At 39.6% G+C, this 21342-nt stretch overlaps 1 protein-coding gene across 16 annotated transcripts in view; it reads left to right on the forward strand.

Annotated features, from left to right (window-relative positions):
* The window catches only part of ptprk (protein tyrosine phosphatase receptor type K), a 75252-nt gene that overhangs the window by 2834 nt on the left and 51076 nt on the right, over positions 1-21342 (forward strand). For all 16 annotated transcript variants that reach the window (XM_077586532.1, XM_077586535.1, XM_077586534.1 and 13 more), the window contains exon 2: positions 2107-2130. In XM_077586532.1, coding sequence (XP_077442658.1) covers positions 2107-2130 — 24 coding nt within the window. The remainder of the gene's footprint in view (positions 1-2106; positions 2131-21342) is intronic.

A 21342-nucleotide genomic window follows, 5' to 3' on the forward strand; every position in this document is an offset into this window, starting at 1 on the left:
TTACCATTTAAAGTTATTTGTCATTTGTTATGGTCTGATTGGGTCCAAAAAGAAGAAATGCTAACAGTCACAGCTTCTGTCTTTTGCCACTTGGAATGTATGATCATTCCATTGAAATGTAAAACTGTGATTGGTCAAAACAGTGATTGACAGCAGAGACGTGCCATGCATCTCCTTCAAACGCACTCAAGGACGAATTGCAGATCAGTCGAAAAGGAATTAACAGTGTCAAATTACTTTGGGATTGTTGATGTCCTTTCTGTAAATCACTCTCATTTAGTAGCCCTATCTTCTACTTTTCCCATTTTATAATGTCCCAATGAAATTATGCCATATTAAATGATGGTGTTTAATGTGAACGGGGGCTCTCTCTGGCGTCTGCGCTTATCATCGCTGCTCTGCGGCAACCTCGTTTCGGCTTATCACCTCCATGCTCTGAGTAATAAATGTGGCCCAGCGTGTCTGCTTTGCTGCCTTTACAATGTCAATAAGTGACTGCATGTCAATGTGACAACTTCTCTAAATGCGCTGACCCGCATTGACGGCGTCTTTAATCTTAATGAAGTGCAATAATTGTGTCCCATTAGCTACCCTGGGCGAATCACATCAGAGCTGGTTTAATTATAATTGTAAATCTGGCGTTTGGATTTCGCGCATAAGAACAAAGTTGGTTTAATTATAATGACTTTACTGCACCGTTTGGAAGATGAAATGGAAATGTGTTTTTCTCGGCAAAAAGACATGAGGAAGAGCGAAAGTGAAGAGGAGGGAAAAAAACAACAACATGCAACCATTGGTTTTTGGCCGTGGGCATCTCGTCCACTCAAGAGACTGTGAAAACGGCAGGAGGGGTGCATCTGTGTGTTTTTCTGTCATGTCTTCTTTGTGTGTGTGTGCTGTCACTTAAAAAGATGCAGCGTGGTGATTTTATAAGCCCTGTGTAGTAAAATGATACAAAGAGAAGCATGTAAAAAACTTTGTTTCTCGTTTAGATTCCATCGCAAATTCTTTCTCATGCTAGTGTGACCAAATCAAAGAGGGTTTTATTTATTTTCTTGTTAAAAATAATGTCTCAGTTTGCCGCTGCGCCAATCTTCCTTAATGTCTTCTCTTCAAATCAAACGCATCTCTGCTCAAAGCACATCTCTTTCTATGGATTTCAATTTGGTTGCAGATTAAAAAAAACTCTTAAAAGTACTGGCTCATTTCTTCAGTGGTTTGGGGGATGAGGTCTGCAGGCACCCACACGCGCGTGTGGAAAATGTAATTAATCTGCTCAGAGAATTCATTAGCTAATCCCTCATTAGACTTGTGTGCTTGAATGAATCGGAGGGTTTTGGATTGAAAGACATACCAGCTGCAAATAGTGTGACCTTCTAGGTTCGTGCAAAAGATCATTTTCAGGTTTTTCCAAGATGAGGGCGAACTACGACAGCTTGACCTTTTCACCATTAAAAGTTTGACATGCTTGGAAAAATGGTAAATCTTAGAAATTTTGATGTAACTATTGTAATGTGTATAACAATCGTGATGCTTTACGTAGTTTTTACGATAGTGCTCCACCACATATACACATGCTCAGGGAAAGATTGAGTAATCAACACTTGGCTGATTAATTGCATGGCATACATACATATAAACACACGCAGCTAGTTGGCCTAATTCTCACAAGAATTTCGTAGGCTTTTGTTTGAATGGTAAAGTGCAATTGGAACAAACAAAATGGAAGTAAAGTTGTCATGGAAACATCACTACTATGCAGCAGGTGAGGCCTGGAAATGAATATTTTCAAGTTTAGCACAAGTTGAGGCAAAGGTTAAAGGTGGTATTGGGCCAGTCATGTGTTTGTTTAATTTTGTATGTGGTAACATGTGCTAGGGTCTCTTCACTTCCGTCAAATATTTATGGCCTACAGGCAGGTGTTTGATTATTTGTGTTTACATTAAGGTGTTTTGTTTCATTGCATATTTTGTCTCTCTATTTGATCTGGTAATAACTTTCAACATTATGGCTAATGTTGCTCTAAATACAATGAATGAAAGTTTTGTGTGTGCATCTAATTTTGTCTTATTGTGTTTTTTGTTGTTGTTGCTTTCTCGGATTCAGCTCACATGGGACGCTCTGAAAAGGGTGAGTTTTAATTATCCATCAAACTGCTGAGCTCCATCTCACCATCATTTTGTGGCCTTGCTGATGTCGGTCCTTTGTCATCCCATGTTTAAACTTACTTACTATAGAAGTCAAACACCCATCTCAGTTGGGAAAATGGCTCTGAAGAGATTAAACTGTTATATGTCATTACTAAACATTACTTTTAATTTAGATGCCAAAAAAATCTCACTTCCCATCATCAGTGTGTTATGGAACATTTTTAAAATGGTGGAAGGATGAATTTTGAATGTAGAAATGGTAAGTACTAAAATGCTACTACATATTCCTATTCATCAATCAGTTCTTCCTGAACATATATTTGTCCAAACTCCTTTGCAGGTGCTTTGTTTTTCTTATCTGACGGGCTGTTTGTAAATCTATTTGTCATTTGTGTACACGAACGTTAATTCACTTGTCACTCAGTGAGCAGCCTGGCAGCATTGTGGCATATTTGAAGTCTCCAGGTGCTCTTTAGTTACCTAACGCTGGTTCTCGTTAAATGAGTTCAGTCCTCAGCTTCATAAGCAGCTCCGTTGACCACCTTCACAATACAGTGGTCGCAGATCACATGACCCAATTCGATTTTTTTGTTTTTGGGCAACTGTGAGGGGCTACAATGGTGCTACATTCTTGGCTCAATGGTGCTTGGGATAACCCACGTCCTTCCACTTGGTCTCACGCACTTCTCTCTTCTTCCCTCCAGCTCCATCTTCCTCTTTCACAACTCCACTAGCTGCTTGGTGGGAGTTGGTTTTCATTGTGAAAAGTGTAAGCTTAGTAACATAAACCACAGAAACCTTGCTCGGGAGTCAGACATTGGGTGCTTTATGTTCAGTTGTGTTTTCTCACTTTCTTTCATGAATTGCCCTTAGACTTGATAACAATCTCAGCAGTTCATTTTGTGTTCAGTCAAAAGTGAAGAAAAAAAAGAATTTCTCTTTGCAATTGTGCGTGTAGGCATGGCTCTTGGAATTGTGAAGTTCTCCTTTGTAAAACACATTATTTAATACAAAAATAACCGAAACCTAATGGAAGAGCAGCGGTGCAGAAATACTGTCAGTTCACATTAAACAGTACAGGTTCTTTGGTAGCTCTTACATGTGTTCCAGCTAGGGTCGGTAGATATAGACTCAGCTTGGTCCCTGTAACAATAGATTTGTGAACACTTTCACCGCTCGTTTAGTGTCAGGGTTAAGTCTACTGTATAACAGGTTTTTAACTACTTAGTATTTTTTTCTTTTAAATATGCTTTTTTTTGTAGTCACTAGATTGCCTCCTTGCTTCAGTTCTTTTTGCCGTGTTCTTTTTGTTCTTGTAACATAGAGCCGTTATTTCTCTCTTAATTTTTGTTAATATCCAACAATACCTTGGAAAGTATTGAAATAAGCCTGAACATAACAGAATCATCAGAAAGTTAGTTTGGTCACAGTTAGATGCCCTGTGTGTTTGGCAAATATTTGATCATAATGAGTTCAAGACAAACTACTTAATCTAAAACGATTTGTAAATCTGATTATACACTTGGTTTGAGTGTAACCAACGCAGTGTGCAGTGACTGGACCACCAATTATTATTGTAAAAAAGCTACATTGCTTGAAGATTTTCTATTCTAAAATAGCATGTCAATAGGAATTTCTCCACAGAGTGCATTTTTTAAGGGCATGTGCAGTTTAAATGTTTATTTTTACCCGCTCAAAGAGCTGAATTAGACAAGGCGAGATAAGAAACTGACTTTAAAGTGGCAAGAAACATCAGCATTTGTTCACGAGGAAGATAAATCATCCATGACGTCAATTTATTTTACTTTCCAAGAATGTTTAGTGGACGTTGAGTAAATGCGACAGTGCTCTTCATTGAAAATGTAGTGCGTGACTGAGGCTCTTTAACAGCCTTCAGGTGGCCGCCAAAGGGCTCTTTTGTGCATCCCTGTATGTTGCTATGGGCATTGGCTCAAGTGGTCTCCATTAGTCCAGTTAGGAGGACATCTGTCATGAAACCAGCATTGCATCCTTTTCCACACCAAAGTAGCCATAAGCAGCCTATATGCAGTACACAAATGGTTGTCTGATTCCTGATCTTAGTCATGGGAAAATCCTAGGGGATGTTTTTCTTTAGACTCTCTCAGCCACCCACATTGCCACTGTCCTTACATTCATGTTCAATAAGTCTCATCTTTAAGCTGATTTGGTTTTGAAATAGCTGGAAAGCTTTCGAGATACCTAAACCCCTCTATCTCTGTGAATCAGGAGCTTACAGGCGGATGACCACTCCATTAAGATTATCATCTCAAACTGTACTTTTTATCTTAATATTTGCACATTCTTGTTCATGTCTGTCAGCAGGGGCAAATATTTCATTGTTAGATCTTCCCAAGATAAACGTGGATGACAAGTTTAAGATGTTTTTTAGACAGTGTTTCAGAACCTCTATCAGTCAGAATTGGCCTCTCTGACCAACAACTCTGTCTGAATTAAAATATTCTCCATATTTGGTACACGAAGGTTCTGCTTTTCATATAAGTGCCTTTGCTTAATTTCCCATTGTATTCTTCTTTATTATATCACCTCTCTTTGGACTCTTCAAATGTAGTTAAGCATGTATCTGTTTTACTGCCATCTGTCTTTCTGCCATTTCAAGTAGTCTCTGCCAGTCAGCATATGTCCTAACTGTCAGTGGATTGTGGGTCCGCAGTCACTTGGTCGAAGCCAGGATGATCATCTGCGCTAACCCGCAGTCCATGACTTGTAAAATTCTGGCAACTTGCCACATGTACCAGTTAGTACCCTAGTTTGACGCTCTTTTCCTCTTTGGAAATGTCCATAAACAACCAAATAACCATTACCATAGTTACTATAAAAAGTTTGACTCTTTAATTTATACAAAAACGCTTCCCTAAATAAACACAAGAAAATGAAACACCATGCAAATTTGACTAACAATTAAACACTACGCTACACCTATGATTTGATTTGCTTTCATTTCAAATCCTTTGCAACGCTATCCTATATTCATAAAGAGCATTTTAAACCATTTATAACGTTGAAAACTTTTTCGCCTCAACCCCATTCATCAAATTAAACAATAGCTTTTTGTAGGAATCAATATTCAAGGCACTATTCTGCAGCCATATTTCTTCCATGCTATTTCTCACTGACTCTTTAAATGCCCATGAGAAAGTCTCGCAAGTTCTGTTTGTCCGATAATATACTTGCTGATATTTGAATCCAGCAGTGAGTTCTCGCCACAAATTTAGATAAGGAAGACTGTGGTTACATTTTTAAATGTCTGCTACAGGACAAAGACCACAGCCAAGTTTAATATTGGACGTAATATTGAATATTCTTTTATCCGAATCTTAGTTTTTTTTTGGTATCTACACCAGTTACACCCTGACAAAAGAATCCACAGCACAGTGATTTTTCATCTAAGCTGACTCCACTGTGTCTGGTGGACCCTCCTCACCTCTCATATACACAGTCAACTCCCAGATGTTAGGATCAGTCAGTCTCCTCCTCTAAGAATTTATTGCTTACTAACATCAACACAATGTGGCCTCCCCCACTTTTTTGTGTATTCTTAGTATTAATTTGCCCCCCGCACCCTTCTCTTCTCTTCATCCTTCTCCTACTTTTCTTCAGTTTCTGTTTCTCCTCCCAACAAGAGCCAGGGTGGGATTTTGTGTTGTTAAATCCAGATGGAATGGTGTTGTATTACAGGGATAAAGTGCACAAATGATTTTAAAGGTGGAAATGGCAAAGTAGGTCATCATATCACCACGGGAATAGTGTGAAGATTAAGAAATCCCGAAAATCCCACTGGAAATAAATAAGAAAAGCATAACAGAACTTTTATAAACATGTAAAACTAAATATAACCCTACGTTTTGTTTCGGAAAAGCCAAAAGTGAAATTTACCCCTATGTTAGGATAGAAAAAAAAAGGTTGTTTTCCGAACTAGAAAGTTAAAGAACATTTTCTTCTTTCTTTTTCTTCAGTTAAATCTTGCCAAGGTCTCTAAATTGCCTTTATCTCTCTGTTGCCATCTCTCAACTTTCTTTTGGAATGCTTTGGTTGGTCTTTATCCCTACCTCGGCTTTATTCTCTTGCACTCACGCGCACATACACACCCCAACTTGTCTGTTGTCTTTATTCACTGCCTTATTGTATTAAGTGACTCAGTTAACCGTCACGATGTCTGCAATCGCCCAAAAGTAAATACAGTGTAAATGTGTGTGCAAACAAATGGGGTTGTCTTGTTGGACTAACAGTTAGAGGACATTGCAATGTCTCCCCATGACATAGGATGTCTCTTGCATTTAGTGTCATAAACAAACACATGCACACACATACAACTACCTTAGCCCAGAATTACCTGGTCTTGTAAAATTTGTGCCACTGCTGAACTTGATTTGAACAAGGCTTTAGAATGGTATACTCATAGAGTTCACTTTTGTTTTTCTTTTGTTTGTTTTTTTAAATCAAAACAAATTGTTCAGTGGTAAGCCTGGAATCCCTCAAGACAAAAACACTTCAGTAGCAACCTGGGGAATATTTCTCTATCTAGCGAGAAGTGTCTGTTAATATTAGGCACCTCTATTATAGAACGGCTGTTGAAGTCTACATTCTACTCTGAAGCCTCCACTCCAGATTGTAAACCAGGTCAAATACAGGAGTGTATTAATCAGTCTGATTGCCTGAATTACATTGGATTATACTGTTGGTTGATGGGACCGTACATTTATAAATCTGATGTTTTATTAACAAATTATGCATGAATAAGTCTTTCACACTATTACACTACACTGAACTGAATGTCTCTGTTGCAAGCCCTTCTTCTTTGCTTGTCACATTAGATTGAAACTGGTGGGCGTTTTATGCTTCCGTTTTTGGGATGCCTGCCGTTCTACATTGGAGCAGGACGGATCTGCTTAACGCGGAATCCAAATGTTATCCTGTGCGTATGTTTAACCACTTGATACCAATAGTTGCGAGATCATTCCAGATCAAAAGACCCTCAATGTTTATTTCTTCTAGAGGTGAAGTAAGCTCCATTATTCAAACAATGCAAATTTTAGTGTTTTTACAAACTTGCATTCTGCTCTTAAGTGTCCTTTCAGCAAAGAGGCTTAAAATGTGTTTAAATACTACCTCATTATTTTCATTTTTGTCAGTGAATATATTTCTTGGCCTGTTCTAAACAAATGTCTTTTTACATATTGTAGGTCCAACCATCTTTGATTTAAACACGGCATGAGCTCCACATTTTTCACTTTTACTCTCAGACACACACACACGAACGCACACTTCAAAGGCACACATGGATTGCAAAATGTTAGGAGCCCCATGTGGTTTCGGTTAGCCACACTTTCCCCTTCCACTGGCCCCAAACTAACCACTTGTACTCTACCCTGGTCAAGTACAAGTTGCTTATACGATAGACTTCTATGTGTGTGTCCTTGTCTGGCCACAGTATTGTTTGGAGGATCAAGGTCACATGCTTGCCACCAGTCTACAAACAATCCAACAACAAATAAAACAACTATTATGTTAAATTGTTAGTTATTAAAGCTTGGCCAACCTATATAGGCTATACATTGTAGTCCATACCTATCAGACGTACAGTATTATAGACATCATCACAAACATGTTCTAAAGTCTTAACCATTCATGGTACTTTATGTTATAGATCTGGAATTGTAATGAATATAAATGACCAAGTGCACTACTCTGGTTTTGAAAGAAGTGACATACATTGGCACTCCCAGTTTTTCATGAAATGGGAGTATGTGATTCAGAAGAGAGGTGGGCAGAAAAGAGTGTGTGGGAGAGGAAGAAATAGCTGCTTCAAGTGTGATGAAAAAACTATATGAGAACCGAGCAAAGTGACACAAACTTGCAGCTGCACTCTTTTATTCCGGAGTTGCTTCATATCTGCTGATAGCTATGGAGTACTGAGATAAAAAAAAAATCAAAATCAAAAAAAGAGGGAAAAGTTTGCATGATTGATAGGGCTCAGGCAGTCCCCGCCGTCCTACTTTTTGACTAAATACTTACTCACACATATGGGAAACAGACCAGGAACTAGTGAGGTATGCGCAGTGACTCAGATCTCAGATCTCAAATCATTAGCCTACTTTCATGAGGAGTCCAGAGAAATAGACTTTGACCCTTATTGCCGTAGGTGTGTTTACTTACTGAGCTAACTAGCTGGAAACATCCACCAAGAGTTCACAGGTTTCTGCTGTGAGGTCACGTTGTTTGTGTTTCAAGGGTCTGTTTCTCTTTCACATTCTTTCACTTTTGGCAGAGTCAGTGAGATGAAGTGGAGGGTAAAATGACTACTTAGTCCTGCATAAGGCATTACTCACACATAGTTTAATGGTCTACTTAGTCAGTTTCTCTGGAATGGGAGGAAATTTAAAAAGAAATTGTGCTATTTAGAATTTGTCGACAAATTAAAATCTATTTTGGGTGAAGATCTTTTTTGTTGACTGATTAAAGAGAAAACCAAGCTTCCTGTTCTTTATGACAAATACTGACACAAAATAGGGGAACAAAAACTGCTTTTGTACCTTTTTTTTTAGGATTTTGAGGTTGTATTTGAGCTGTCACAGTTAAAATTAAATACTCTGAGAGAAAAGCTGAAAAATATGTCTTTGGTTATTATACAGCAATATTGCAAACTCTCTCTAAATCTACTCGTCTGTCTCACATCTGACCTCGCTTCCTCTTCGTTCTGTCGCTCGTTACGCCGATCACTCAACTTCATGTCACTTGATTATTAAGCACAAGCACCCACGGTTTCGGTGAACATTGCTGCCAAATGTGGCGTGGAGTGGCACAAAGGCTCTCTAGTTATGAAAAGAGAAGAAAAATACATTATTATAATGTTGTTCAATGTTTAGTCAGCTGAACCGCATGCATTTGCTGCTGTTTAGGCGAGAGGGACTGTTATAGAGATGGAAAAGTCAGTCTTTTATTTTAATTTAGGCCAGCACAGCATGTGATCCATTTTCATGTCCGCCTATCTTCTGCATCCTCCTCTGTCTTCATGCCTTTCATCATCATATCATCATGTCATCCTACATCCAGCTACCTTCCATTTGGCCCTTCTTTCTGTCCTTTGTCCCCTTTTTAGAAAACACAATCAAGCAATGATAGTGTTCAGCTCTATTTTGTTCTCATGATCTAAAATTGTGTTTTTCATTTTCTACTTCAGGTAGGAGGCAGAAAGAGAGAAAATATGAATTCAAGGCCTAAGGAAAACAGAATGAAAGGCTTGTGTATGTGATACTTGCTCCGTGTTGACTTTGAGCTCTAGGTTTGTCATTGATTATGCATGCAGGGATTTTATTTAGCCTAAATGGCAGGCCAGTGTCAGATGGTCTTCTTTGACAGACTGCGTGTGTGTGCGCATGTGTGGTGTACTTGCGTTTGCAGTAACTCTGGAATGAATCTTAATGGGCATCATTAACCCTTGCCCCCTGTCTCATACACACGCATTTACAGAGAGGCTGTTGACCAAAACGACGTGGCCCGTAGAATACTCTGAAGTGAAGAGTGTGCACGCCTGCATGTCTGTGTGCCTATTGAGTGGCATGTTTGATGGGGGCAGATTGACACAATTGCTCTTTGAAGGATCTACTTTGATTTAAAAAGTGCCTCAATGAAAAACAGGCATTTCTGGTAATGCTCCAAAGATCAACCACTCTCGCTGTGTGAATAGCTGCCATCCTTTAAATGAGTATAAAATCTGTTATTATATAACAACAAAGAGTTGCAAGAGTTCTCTTCTAGTGAGGAAAAAAAGACTGGCAAACAGAATCTTTTCCAGAAGGCTCATCAATCTCCATTTTGTTTTTAATTTGGAAACCTTTTCCCTGAAAGAAAAAGGGTAGATGTTGCTGATTTTAACTGAGATAACGGGGGGTTTCATTCCCAGTCAATACCCCATGATCAATCATGGTTGATCCCAAGCTCAGATAAAAAGAAAAGATAAAAAACGTGTGGGTTGTGTCGTGCCAGGAATGGCATGTGTTGCAAAAGCTGGTTCTAACAAATCATGCGAGTGACTCGCCGTGGCCACGCCTGTTGGGATGAGCCAATCGTCAAATCATTTTTAGTCTTTTTTTAGTCTCATGAGATGACATTATTCCTTGGGACGGGCATCATAATCAATTGAGTGGTCGATTCTATGGAACTATAGTTCGCCTTTAAATTTTTTTTGCCAAAAGGAGTTCACTACATCACTGGCCTAATGTGATTCTTTGGGGGTTTGAGGTTTGCACTCAGAAGTTTTTTGCCGTCTGTTCCACTTTATTCAATCTTTGTGAATTAAATTGTGGTTACAAGATGGCAATGGCTGGAATCAGTCATTTGTTTGTGTGCGTTACTGGGTGCACTCCCATCTGGCACAACCCCCTGTTAAACTCCTGCAGCACTACCGCGCATATGGAACACACATACACATATACAGGTTACAGCCGGGAAAATCCCATCACCATTCCACCCATCCTCCTTCCTTCCACCTCCCTGCAGAGCCTCAGGAGTTGTCCAGGTGTCCATTCTCCTCCTCCCCCAACCCTCTTTGCTCTTTTTCCACACTTGTCTGCCTCCTCTCCGTCTGTCCAGTCCATGTTTGACATGCTTTTGGACCAGCGACAAATTCCTCACATGCGGATAGTTGCTCAGGGCAGAAATGAATGAGGCACAGGAAACAACATGCAGAACTGACACAACGGTGTGACATAGTTTGGACACAGTTTGCTGTACAAAGTTTTGCTACATTCTTCAGTCCTGAAAGTTTTTGAAAGAAAGTTTAAGAGGGGGAAAAATTGAGTATTTGAAAGTTAGATGGGATTTTGGTGTCAAGCTCTCTAAAAAGCCAAGCAAAATTGGTTTATGCAGGTTGGCTTTTAAATTATTCAATAAATGTTTGAAGATAAGTGAAGTCTTACAAAAACGAGTTAGTTCTAAATTGTTGTGATTTAGAATTAGACTCTTTGCAAGTCAGTGTGTCCTTGTGTGTGTCTTTCTTCGCCTGCTTTACCAGTACTGAGTGCTGTCGTACAACATGACCCACCCAACCAAAGGATATAAAACAGGAATACAATAGAAACATTACAGAACAAAAATAAGGAAGAAGAAAAAAGAACTCCCAAAGAAAAGAAAATAGCTAGTTTTGTGCAGTTTCAGCTTCTTCAAACCCAGGAGTTCGGAATACAGCTTATTAAGCAGAGACTGTGCACTTGCATCCGTGTGTGACAGTGTGATTTATTGAAACACACCTTAGTGGAAGAACTGCAATGATGAGACCGAGAGTTTGAAGTAAGAGTTGTCTCACACATACACACTCATGTAGAGCAGAGCCAAGCTTTTTATTGTATTACAGAGGCCAGCTTGTATCAGAGGGAATGCTGGAGCGCAAAGAAAGAATGCAGAGAGCGAGAGATGAATTCGTTGTGATTGCTTTGGTGGACTCAGTTATCAAACACAGCACCAATTTCTTTCTTATCCTCCTCCTCGCTCTATTATGCCCCCAGCATCTCTTTACTGCTATTCCTCTCTAGTGTCATTGCTCCTCTTCATATATATGCTTACCAATTACATTCAACAGATGACACAGACCGATAGATGGAGGGACACAAATGGAGAGTGAAGGATAAAGAGCTTAGAGAAGTATACAAAAAAGAGGGAGAGAAAGTAAACCTGAAAGTGGGAAATGACACACTTTGGTAGGAATAAAGGGGAGAAATAGAATGTGACAGACAGATAGGAGAGAGAGATTGAATAGATAAATGAGATTTATCTATAATGAAATCAGCTTTAGTCTGCATGGCGGAATGTGCACCATTCAGCCTTTCTGCTGTTACAGATTCACCCTTTTAATATTCTAAACATCAGTGTGTGTTTGATACATGAGATGTGTGTATAGTGCGGAGATGCTCACTCTACTTTAAATGCAAAGTTAACTTATTCCAGCAGAGACGGGATTCTATTGATCATTATAAGCGCTAGTAGATATATCATATACTGTATTTAGTCCCTTATAGAAGTAGCGTCTCATACTATTTACATGTTTACATTGTACGGTAGTCATTTACTACATCTCCATGGTTCAATAATTATTGGAACGCTTACAGTTTTGGCTGTTAAGTAATTTACAGACTTATTCAGCAGCCAAAAATATCACACCGGTTGTCCCGGGAAAACTAAATCATGCGTCTGGGTTGTCCCTCAGACAAAATGTTACCTCCAGAACACTATAACTCTAAGTTCTGTGGGTGAATATTGCCTAAAAAAATTCAAGTGAGCTTTCGATTCAGATGATGTGTGTAGTTATGTTCTATGTAAAATGGGCCAAGTCAGGAATGCTCACTGTATGGACATTTACCCTCTCTCTGAGTCCACTCTCTCACAATCCTATTGCCGCAGGCCAGCGCACAAGCATGCATCTTCACATCCACACTCAAATTGCCCACGGCAACGCATTCGGTCCAAGGAAGCTGCTTTTTGCTCGTCAAGTTGTTTTGAGTTTTTTTTCTCTTTTTCTACGCCCTTGGCATACCATCGCACACTCACATGTATTCAGAGATATGTGCAGACAGCCATGCACATATTAAATCCTGGCTGTAAAGACTTCTTCCAGTGGGCATGTCACCACACACAAACACATACAGGCCTTTTTACAGTTTGCTTTTATGTTCTGTATTATTCTAACGGAATCATATTATGGAGTAATGAGTTCACATTCTAATACTGTTAACATGTATTGGTGTGCTGGCAAACTTCATCTACATTACTTCAAGTTTCAAGGCAGAACGTTAATATTGAATGCCATTGTTTTTTTTAATATTCTGCATTGATTTGGGTAAATAACACTCCATCTGTGGAGATTGAAGAAATGGTTATCAGTGTTTCCTTGTGTCATCGTTTCCCAAGAGGGAAAGAGGAGTGGACATTTAAAGCAGGTGATCCCCGCCCCCTTGTCCTTCTCTTTCTGTCTCTGTGCCGCTCTAACTGGCTCTCCCGGCATACAACAAAGCGTCCTGTCCACTTGGATTACTTACATTAAAATGAGCAAGAAAAAGACTGTCCTCCCCATTTGCCTGAGTGTGCACTTCAGAGAAAGAGAGAATGACCTTCTTTTTTTCTATTTTAACTATCTCACCGCCATTCTGTGACACACGTCAACAACCCAACAGAGAAGGGATTGTTAGGTTGTTGTTGCTCAGTCACTTGTGTCACAATCCACATTGGAACCAACCTCTTCTAATTGAATTCCGTACGAACTGACAATGTTTACAGTAGGCTAAGAAAATGCATAAGAATTAGGCTCGATGGCTATGGAGTGAAATTCAAGGTGAATTATCAGGAGGTGAAGTGAAGGAAATGTATTCATAGATGGGATTATGACAATACAACCAGTCTGTACTTGTTTTTCATTATCAAGGTCCACCAACAGTTCATGGAACAAACATAAACAGCGATAATTACTTGGCACATAATTCGCCTTGCAAGTGCCACAATGGACCGAGAGCTTGTGAACATGTGAGCATGTCCAGGGAACAAAGGAAGATGGCAACTACGTCAGAGAGACCAACATAATGAGAAAGTTGTAAAGTACTGATGCTATAGAGGGCACAATTTACTTGATTCCTGAATTGGATGTTTTCTGTAGACTGTGGTCAAAGATTCAGCTTCAATTCTCTGTTGGAACATGTTGGTTGCATGTTTTCTTTGTTTACTTCTAGTATCTTGTAATGTCTCATTAAAAACAAAACAGCTTCGATATTATCCTTTGAGTCTGCTATGAAGAATTTCAAATGAAGGTTTTTGGTTCAGACCCCGATGAAATAATCTCATTCGAGACAGATAAAGGCTAGAAGATATGATTTGGGTCAATTCAAGCTGCGGTCTGAACGTATTCTCAACCCTCAAATGGGAGCATTAAAGTAACTGAATAAATTAACTACTGTTTAATGTCAACAACAGCAACCAAGTTTTTATAGCAGCACCCAAGATTGTTGCTGCCAAGTGATGCCTGCCTTAGATTCCATTAAAACTCGGTTGAAGACACTATCAGCTAGCATTTCTACCCAATCAATCTAATAAATTATGCCCATCCCTCACGCGTTCACGGTATAATTAACAATTGCAAGAAGGGTTGGTAGGAAACACTGTGCTCATCTATTACGTTAATTTCTTGTCAAGTCCTCACTTTTTACATCATAGGAAAAAAGGTCACAGTGATCCTGATAGTTCCACAATAAATTAAACAGGAAAGAACTTAAGGGAATGACGAACCACTATTTTGCAGCAGTACTTTGGTGTTCATGTTCAATGTTTTTGCATCAAGGTGTTGGGGACATTGAGAATGTGTGTATATGCTCCAGTGGTGCCCTCCTCTAGTTGTCCTACCTTAATGGTAAACTGTAAAGAGAGTCCTAGTCGAGTCAATGCCCGGAACCAGGAGACAAGGACTGTTCAAGATCGTAGCTGCTCCACCATGAAGAAATATTTTCACTCTTTTGGGTGTCTCCTAAAAAAACCCATACATTATATTTATCCATTAACATTTTGTTCATCATAAGATGAATATTGAACCCATTTAATTCTGATTAGCCTTTATGGAGATCACAAAGAGAGAATCCATGACAAAACCACCATTTATTTAAAGGCGCCACAAAGCAATTCATGCATTACTGTCCGCAAATCCTTGGCGTGGCTTCTCTATCCAAGGTCAGGAAAAGCATTTTATGCTTACAGGAGACAGTTTAGGCTGTCAGCTGATGTACGTGTGATGGCCATATCTGCGCAGTACTGAAAAAAAGTGTGATTAACTGAGCGACTAGCATCCTTGTCAACTCTTTCAGTTCCTTTAATGATGATAGATGCCCAATCCCATGGCTTTTTTATCCCTATGTTGTGAATTTGAATGTCGTCCAATCCATTTGAACTGGGAGGGTTGACAGAAACTATTTATATATTCGGTTTCACTTCATCCCGTTCAAATGGATTGAATTGGTCTAGCGCTGTCAACGGCAGCCAATTAGTTAATTGTGTGTTAGTGCGTTTTTTCTAGAGTACTTTTCTCTTCACGAGACACATTTAAAACAACATTGCAACCAGACAACCTTATCACCCTTATTAGAATCTGTGCTAATAAGATTCTAAGATGTTAATCGATTTAGGAAACGAACATTAACGTTAGCATGAGTAACTGTAGGTAATGGAAGTGTGCTGGCATAAGAAGAAAAGTTGAAAATGTTTAATTTTGCTTGTAGCTAATGGGATTTGGAAACACCAACTTTTGCCACAACTGTATAGCGGTTCCAAGCCAGTTATATAGGTTCCACTATGCTTGTATTTTAAGGAGGCCAGTATACAGAAAACATGCATTAGACATTACATATCAGTAAGGCCAGAATGTCAAACCTTGGACTTTATTGTGTCTCATACAAAATAAAAATGTGGGTTTTATGCACAGGGGATCAAAAACCTGCAACTTCCCACTTATTTCTGGGACCATTAAGCTTCAAACCTGCCAATTGATCTGTTTATTTGGCTCAATGAAAGCAGACTCGGATAACATAAATATGTGAAGAGACATATGTAACAATAATGTCTGGGTGTGCACACGTGTGAGCCCGAGTCAGTGCACCGTAACCTGAGGTAGAAACCGGTTGAACTGATTTGAAAAGCTTTTGCATCGTTTCACAATGGGTCCACGCTCAAAGCCACACCCGTGCAGCCACCTCAGCCCTACTACTTCATAGATTCATACTGAATGTTGATGCAGAGCTGTATCAAGGTAAATTGATATAGTTTGGCAATGCAGAATCTCTTGTGAATAAGCACTGCAAAAATGCCTCTAATTTACCCCCACATTATACTCCCAGCAGGGTACAAGTGCCAAATGACAAGTGATGATCTTGCTGCATTTACATCTAATACTAGACACAAACGCAAATCCCAATCACTCTTGCTCAGTATTTTCCCATTATAAAATATAATAGCAGCTGTCTTTGGGCCACTTACCGCTATCATAAAGAGATGACAACTCCCAATACTCATTTACCATAAATGCACACTTTTGGATGGAAGGTGGAGTTCAGGGCTTTATACTACAGTACTGTATATCTAAGTAATACTCCTTTCTCTCTTGGTCTCTTTCACTTTGGTATCTTGTGCTCAAAGTGGTGTTTGACTACATTTTCCATGTAAAGGACATCTATATTCTTGCACCCTTGCATTATGTGCAAAATGTGTTCTCCTGAGCAGTTCAAATTTGTATCAGATACGGTAGTTTTCACATTACTGTTTCTAAACAGGGGCCTGTTTGCAACATGTTAAACCAGTTGAGACAACAATTTTAAGTTAGATCAAATTGTACTTTACTTGTTTGACAGGTGACTTCCGAATACACATCAAAGCACAACATCAAATGATTTGTTCAATGCCCTCTTTAGTGTTGTTTTTTTTTAAACAAAAGGATATCTTAAACCAGGGGTTTTAAACTAATAATGCATGTATACACGTTGAGATTATCTTAGGTTGTTTTTAAACTGTAATTATGCCTATTAATTTCATTTTACAGTTGTGTGATGGAATCTCTAACAGAAAATCTGATGCATTATTTGAAGGACTATTGGAGGTAACTCTTAGTCATTAAATAATGTTTTGTTTTTGCTGATCGAAATTGTATTGTCTAATAACTACAGTGGTTACCGTTAAGCAGGGAAGTAAAGTAACCAGTTCAAGAAACAAGGTCTGCTCACTTGGGATATCCAATTGGATTTTATTTGTGGGCTGTCTTTAAAGCCTTCCATTGCCAAACCTGACTTCTGAAAAGAAATCATTCTATGTCTATCATTGCAGACCCCTGGTGAGATGGTTCTTGTCTGACCTGTTTATATCTTTGTTTTCCCCTGAGTATTTGTTTTTGTTTTGTTTTTGAGCATCTGAGGTTTCCACCACAGTGTTGCATACATGTTGTCTGTGCTGAGAGAAAAACTACAATTCCACCAGGACTGTAAATGCTATCGTTAGTTATCTTTTGTTGTGAGACAGAACTGTGTCACCAACACAGATAAAAGAGCTCATCCTACACTTTTACTTCCGTGTTTTGGTTGTATATGATAATTTTTTTTTCAGTCTCACACGTCCAAAAAGTATTGTAATTTTTGCTACAGATTCCTCTTTTAAGTGTATGGTTTTATTTATTTATTGTATTTGACTTTTATGTTTACTGACGACCACCCCATCCACCCCCTTCACTCTGTCCTGCTGTCCAGTGTTAATGCTGTTTCAGGTCATTTTTTGTGTGTTGCTGTTGAGAACTGCTTTTGGCGACGCATGCAGAACAACAGAAATGCTTCCATTGCTAAACCACAGGATGGACTAAATCCTACCTGCTGTTTGTCCAGTAAATTGGTCAGCTTTTGGACTAACTTGTCTAACAATTGGAGATGTCAGCTGGTCAAGTCAGTGTGTATCCAGACTGACTAAGCGAGATTTTTTGGATTTAACTGATATTTTTGTCCTGATAGTAGGATTCGTTCTGCACTCAGGTTTTTCCTAACTTACCTCTGCTTACCCCCCACATCCCATCATTTTCCCCTCTGACTTCCAGTTATCCCAATTTACACTGTATTTCGATTTGAGTGTGTTCCTGTCTGTGTGGGCTGGCATTTGATGTGTGTTTGTTCTGCGCTTATCGCATCCACTCCAGACCTGCTTTTCAGTCCAAAACCTCAGCTCTGGCCCAATTGGCTTAAGAGACTGACTGCACTCTGTCTGCTTAGTGATTGGCTCATTCAAATCTTCTGCAATGGATAAAGCATCATAGTGTGGTATTCCTCTAGTAATCCACCGGTGAGCTGCGGCAAGGTTTCGTCTCCCACTGTAGAGAAGAAGGATCAAGGGAATTGGTATCCTCTTTCTCATAGAGGTCTTGGAAACCTGTAATTCTGTGTGTGTGTTTGATTAGAAGTAAAGAATACATAAGTAAAAAAGTGGGAAAATTCTGGGATACACTGGCAGCATAGATAAGGCTACTTTCACCTGCACTGCAAACTCCTCACAGGAAGCTTCAAACCTGGGATTGAACCCTGGATCTAAGAACCGTGAGGCCGACGCAATAACCACTCCCTCACTGGGCCACCCATGTCAAAGACAATTAATGCAAAATAGTTTTCTGGGTTGTTACCATTTAGCTTTAATTGGAAAAAGCTAACATTGGTCCTGAGTTAGAGTCCACATTTTGAGGTCAAGTGTGTGGTAAAAGGAGGGGAGGGAAGTAGGCTCGCCAGACTTGTCGTTTGGGGATTTTGATACTAAATTACCAGCTGTGCTCTCAGTTTTGAGAGCGAGCTGAGTGCTGCCGAAGGGCTTAATCATTACCCCCCTCACTGCTCCGTTCGGAATCACACACATTGACATAGCTTCTGATCCCGGAGTTTTATAGGCTTGTCTCTTAAGTGATGCCGTCATCTACTCTCAATCTACTCTCACTTTGCTGTGGTGGCAAATGTTTACCTTGTGATGCCTGACAGAACACTCCATCAAGTCAGATTTCACAATGCCATCCCATTAGTGTATATATAGTAAGCTGTTGAGTGTGCACTTTGAGACACAACACGGAAACCACAATGATTGTAGGCAACTGGCCTTTAGTGTCAGTTGAGGAGAATGCCTTAACTTTTCTGAGATGGGAGTGAAATTTGACGCCGTCTGGACTTTGGGTGAAGTCACTCATGGTTAGCAGGACACCGAGGGGGTTGGGTGTTAAAGGACTCCTTCACGCCAAGTGCTGAGAGAGGAGTAACATTCCCTGCTTGGGAGAGCCAATTATTTGAGGCTTTTGTGATTGACAAAAACCACTCCAATTATCAGCACCCAAGTGGGTTACGTACCCTATCTAGCCCAACAGTAAGATACTGAAGTTACTTAAATGTCAGCATAAAAAGAGAACAGGGGTGGGGATTTGTGATTCAAAGGTACATACTGGAAAGTATCCACCTCGATGGGTGTGATTTTAATACGCACTTGGATTTGCCATTAATAAATGTGAGGCTGCAAAATTAATCCCCACTGAGTTGATTGTGTAGACACAGTATACAAGGGGAAATACTATTTTATGATATAAACTGAGACTGAGATACATTGTACATAAGCATGCTGTGGTCTTTCACACAATGTAACAATGTACCCATAAAAAATAATCAAATCTATGTTCCCTAGGCTAAAATTGAATTATTCCACACATTTATTTTCAGAACTGAAATCTTGTGAACTGTATGTTTCTAACAAAGGGGCTATTATGACATCAAGCAATGGCTCTTCTAAGCTTTGTGATCATTATTTTGATGACGGGTCATTAGTAAGTTGTTTTCTTCCCAGATGAAGCATTTGCCTGACATTCAATTCCTTAATTCATTGAACTTTTTTCCCTTTTAAATCAGGCATTTCAAACTCTGAACGGGGGCTAATTTTGTCTTCGATGTTGAAATGGCTACATTGTATGAACAAGGTCACGCCTGTCCTAAATCAATGTCTCTCAAGCTGTGAAGCTTTTCATTGATGTATTGAAAATGGTGATAATAGGTGGTCCAAATTGCATGAATTCATCTTGGAAAATTGTGTTTTTTTTCCAAGAGCGGAGCAGGGCGAGGGAAAGGAGAATAGTCGATGGCGGAAGGACAGAAATGAAAAACACACATTTGCTCTTTCACTTTCAACAAAAATTCTTGACTCAGCAGAAGACACACGTGTACGCTTGTAGCACACACACCTCAGATTCAATTACTGCATTGTGAGATGAAGTAGAAATTTTTCAGCCTTCAGCATTTCCAATTAAAGTACAGCTCTGAGTGTGTTCATGTGTGTTTCAGTGCCAATCATGTGTATTTGGCTGTGCCAACTTCGTGTGACCACATATACGGTTAACAGGCAATCTGTGTGTATGGGTGCTGACTTTGATGGCACTTTGCTGAGAGGGCCACTGAAGCGTGACTGGAGAGAGAGAAGATGGGTATATGTGTTAGTGGGAGTGTGTGTGGGCCCCTATGGTGTCACCTTATATAATTTCAGGTTAACTTTGACCTATTCTCCTGCAATTGGCTGGCCAGTAATTCCAGGCGCCCCCTGCCTGGTGGCTATAGTTGGCTGAGATAGCAACCACAACGGTTGTAGAGGGTGTGGGAGCCTATCCCAGCTGACTTTAGGCTCTCTGAATTCGTGGCCAGCCAATTGCAGGGCACAAGAAGACAGGCAACCATTCACACTGCATGTGTTTGGAATGTGGGAGGAAACCAGAGTACCTGGAGAAAACCCACCCAAGCCCAGAGAGAACATGCAAACTCCACACAGGAGGATTGACTTGGGATCGAACCCAGGACCCCAGAACAATGAAGCCAACGCAAAATAGTTAATGCTAATTTATTTTAGCAAGTATATTGCCTTTAACGTTACATTATGGCAAACTACAACAACCTTTCATGTTCACTACTGTGTATTATTGTGCACCTTGATTCGCTGGTAACTAGTTTAGCATGTATACATACCCTCCTGTGCAAGGTCTTCTGTGATATTCTAATTGGATGGTTGAATGAATATTATCCTTTATGTATGCAAACAATCATACAGCGACCCATTTTTTATATACCGTTTCTCTGTACTAGTACAATGGGTCGCCAATAAATCGCAGTACACATAGGCAAATAATTTTTCACACTTGCAATCACACCTATCAGTTAACCTAACAAGCATGTTTACGGAATGTAGGAGGATGCCAGATTACTCAGAGAAAATTCAGGCTTTTTCATTCAGTCTCTATGATACATTTGTGAACCACTAAATCGACTTTCAGCCTCCATCTGTGCAAGCATTTTCTTATTCTTCAGCAAATCAGCCGAAATAAGAAAAAATACTTTTTCTAAACCTTACAGTTCTACTGGCTCTTGTGATGATCCAGTGTAATTATAAATTATGAACTTGTTTAAAATGCTTTGTTGGAGTTTTACCATGGGGTCACTTTTATCGAGGAATATTTCTTGAACAGCAAAGCACTCGCTTTGACCGTTTGGGCTACAACAGTTGGTAGTCATTTCCAAATAAGTGCGAAATCATTTGAGTGACAAGGGACAAATGTCTCTTCAGCCATTGAACACTGCATCCAACCTTTGTTTGT

Source organism: Stigmatopora argus, chromosome 19 (assembly GCF_051989625.1).
Source record: "Stigmatopora argus isolate UIUO_Sarg chromosome 19, RoL_Sarg_1.0, whole genome shotgun sequence".
NCBI lineage: Eukaryota > Metazoa > Chordata > Actinopteri > Syngnathiformes > Syngnathidae > Stigmatopora > Stigmatopora argus.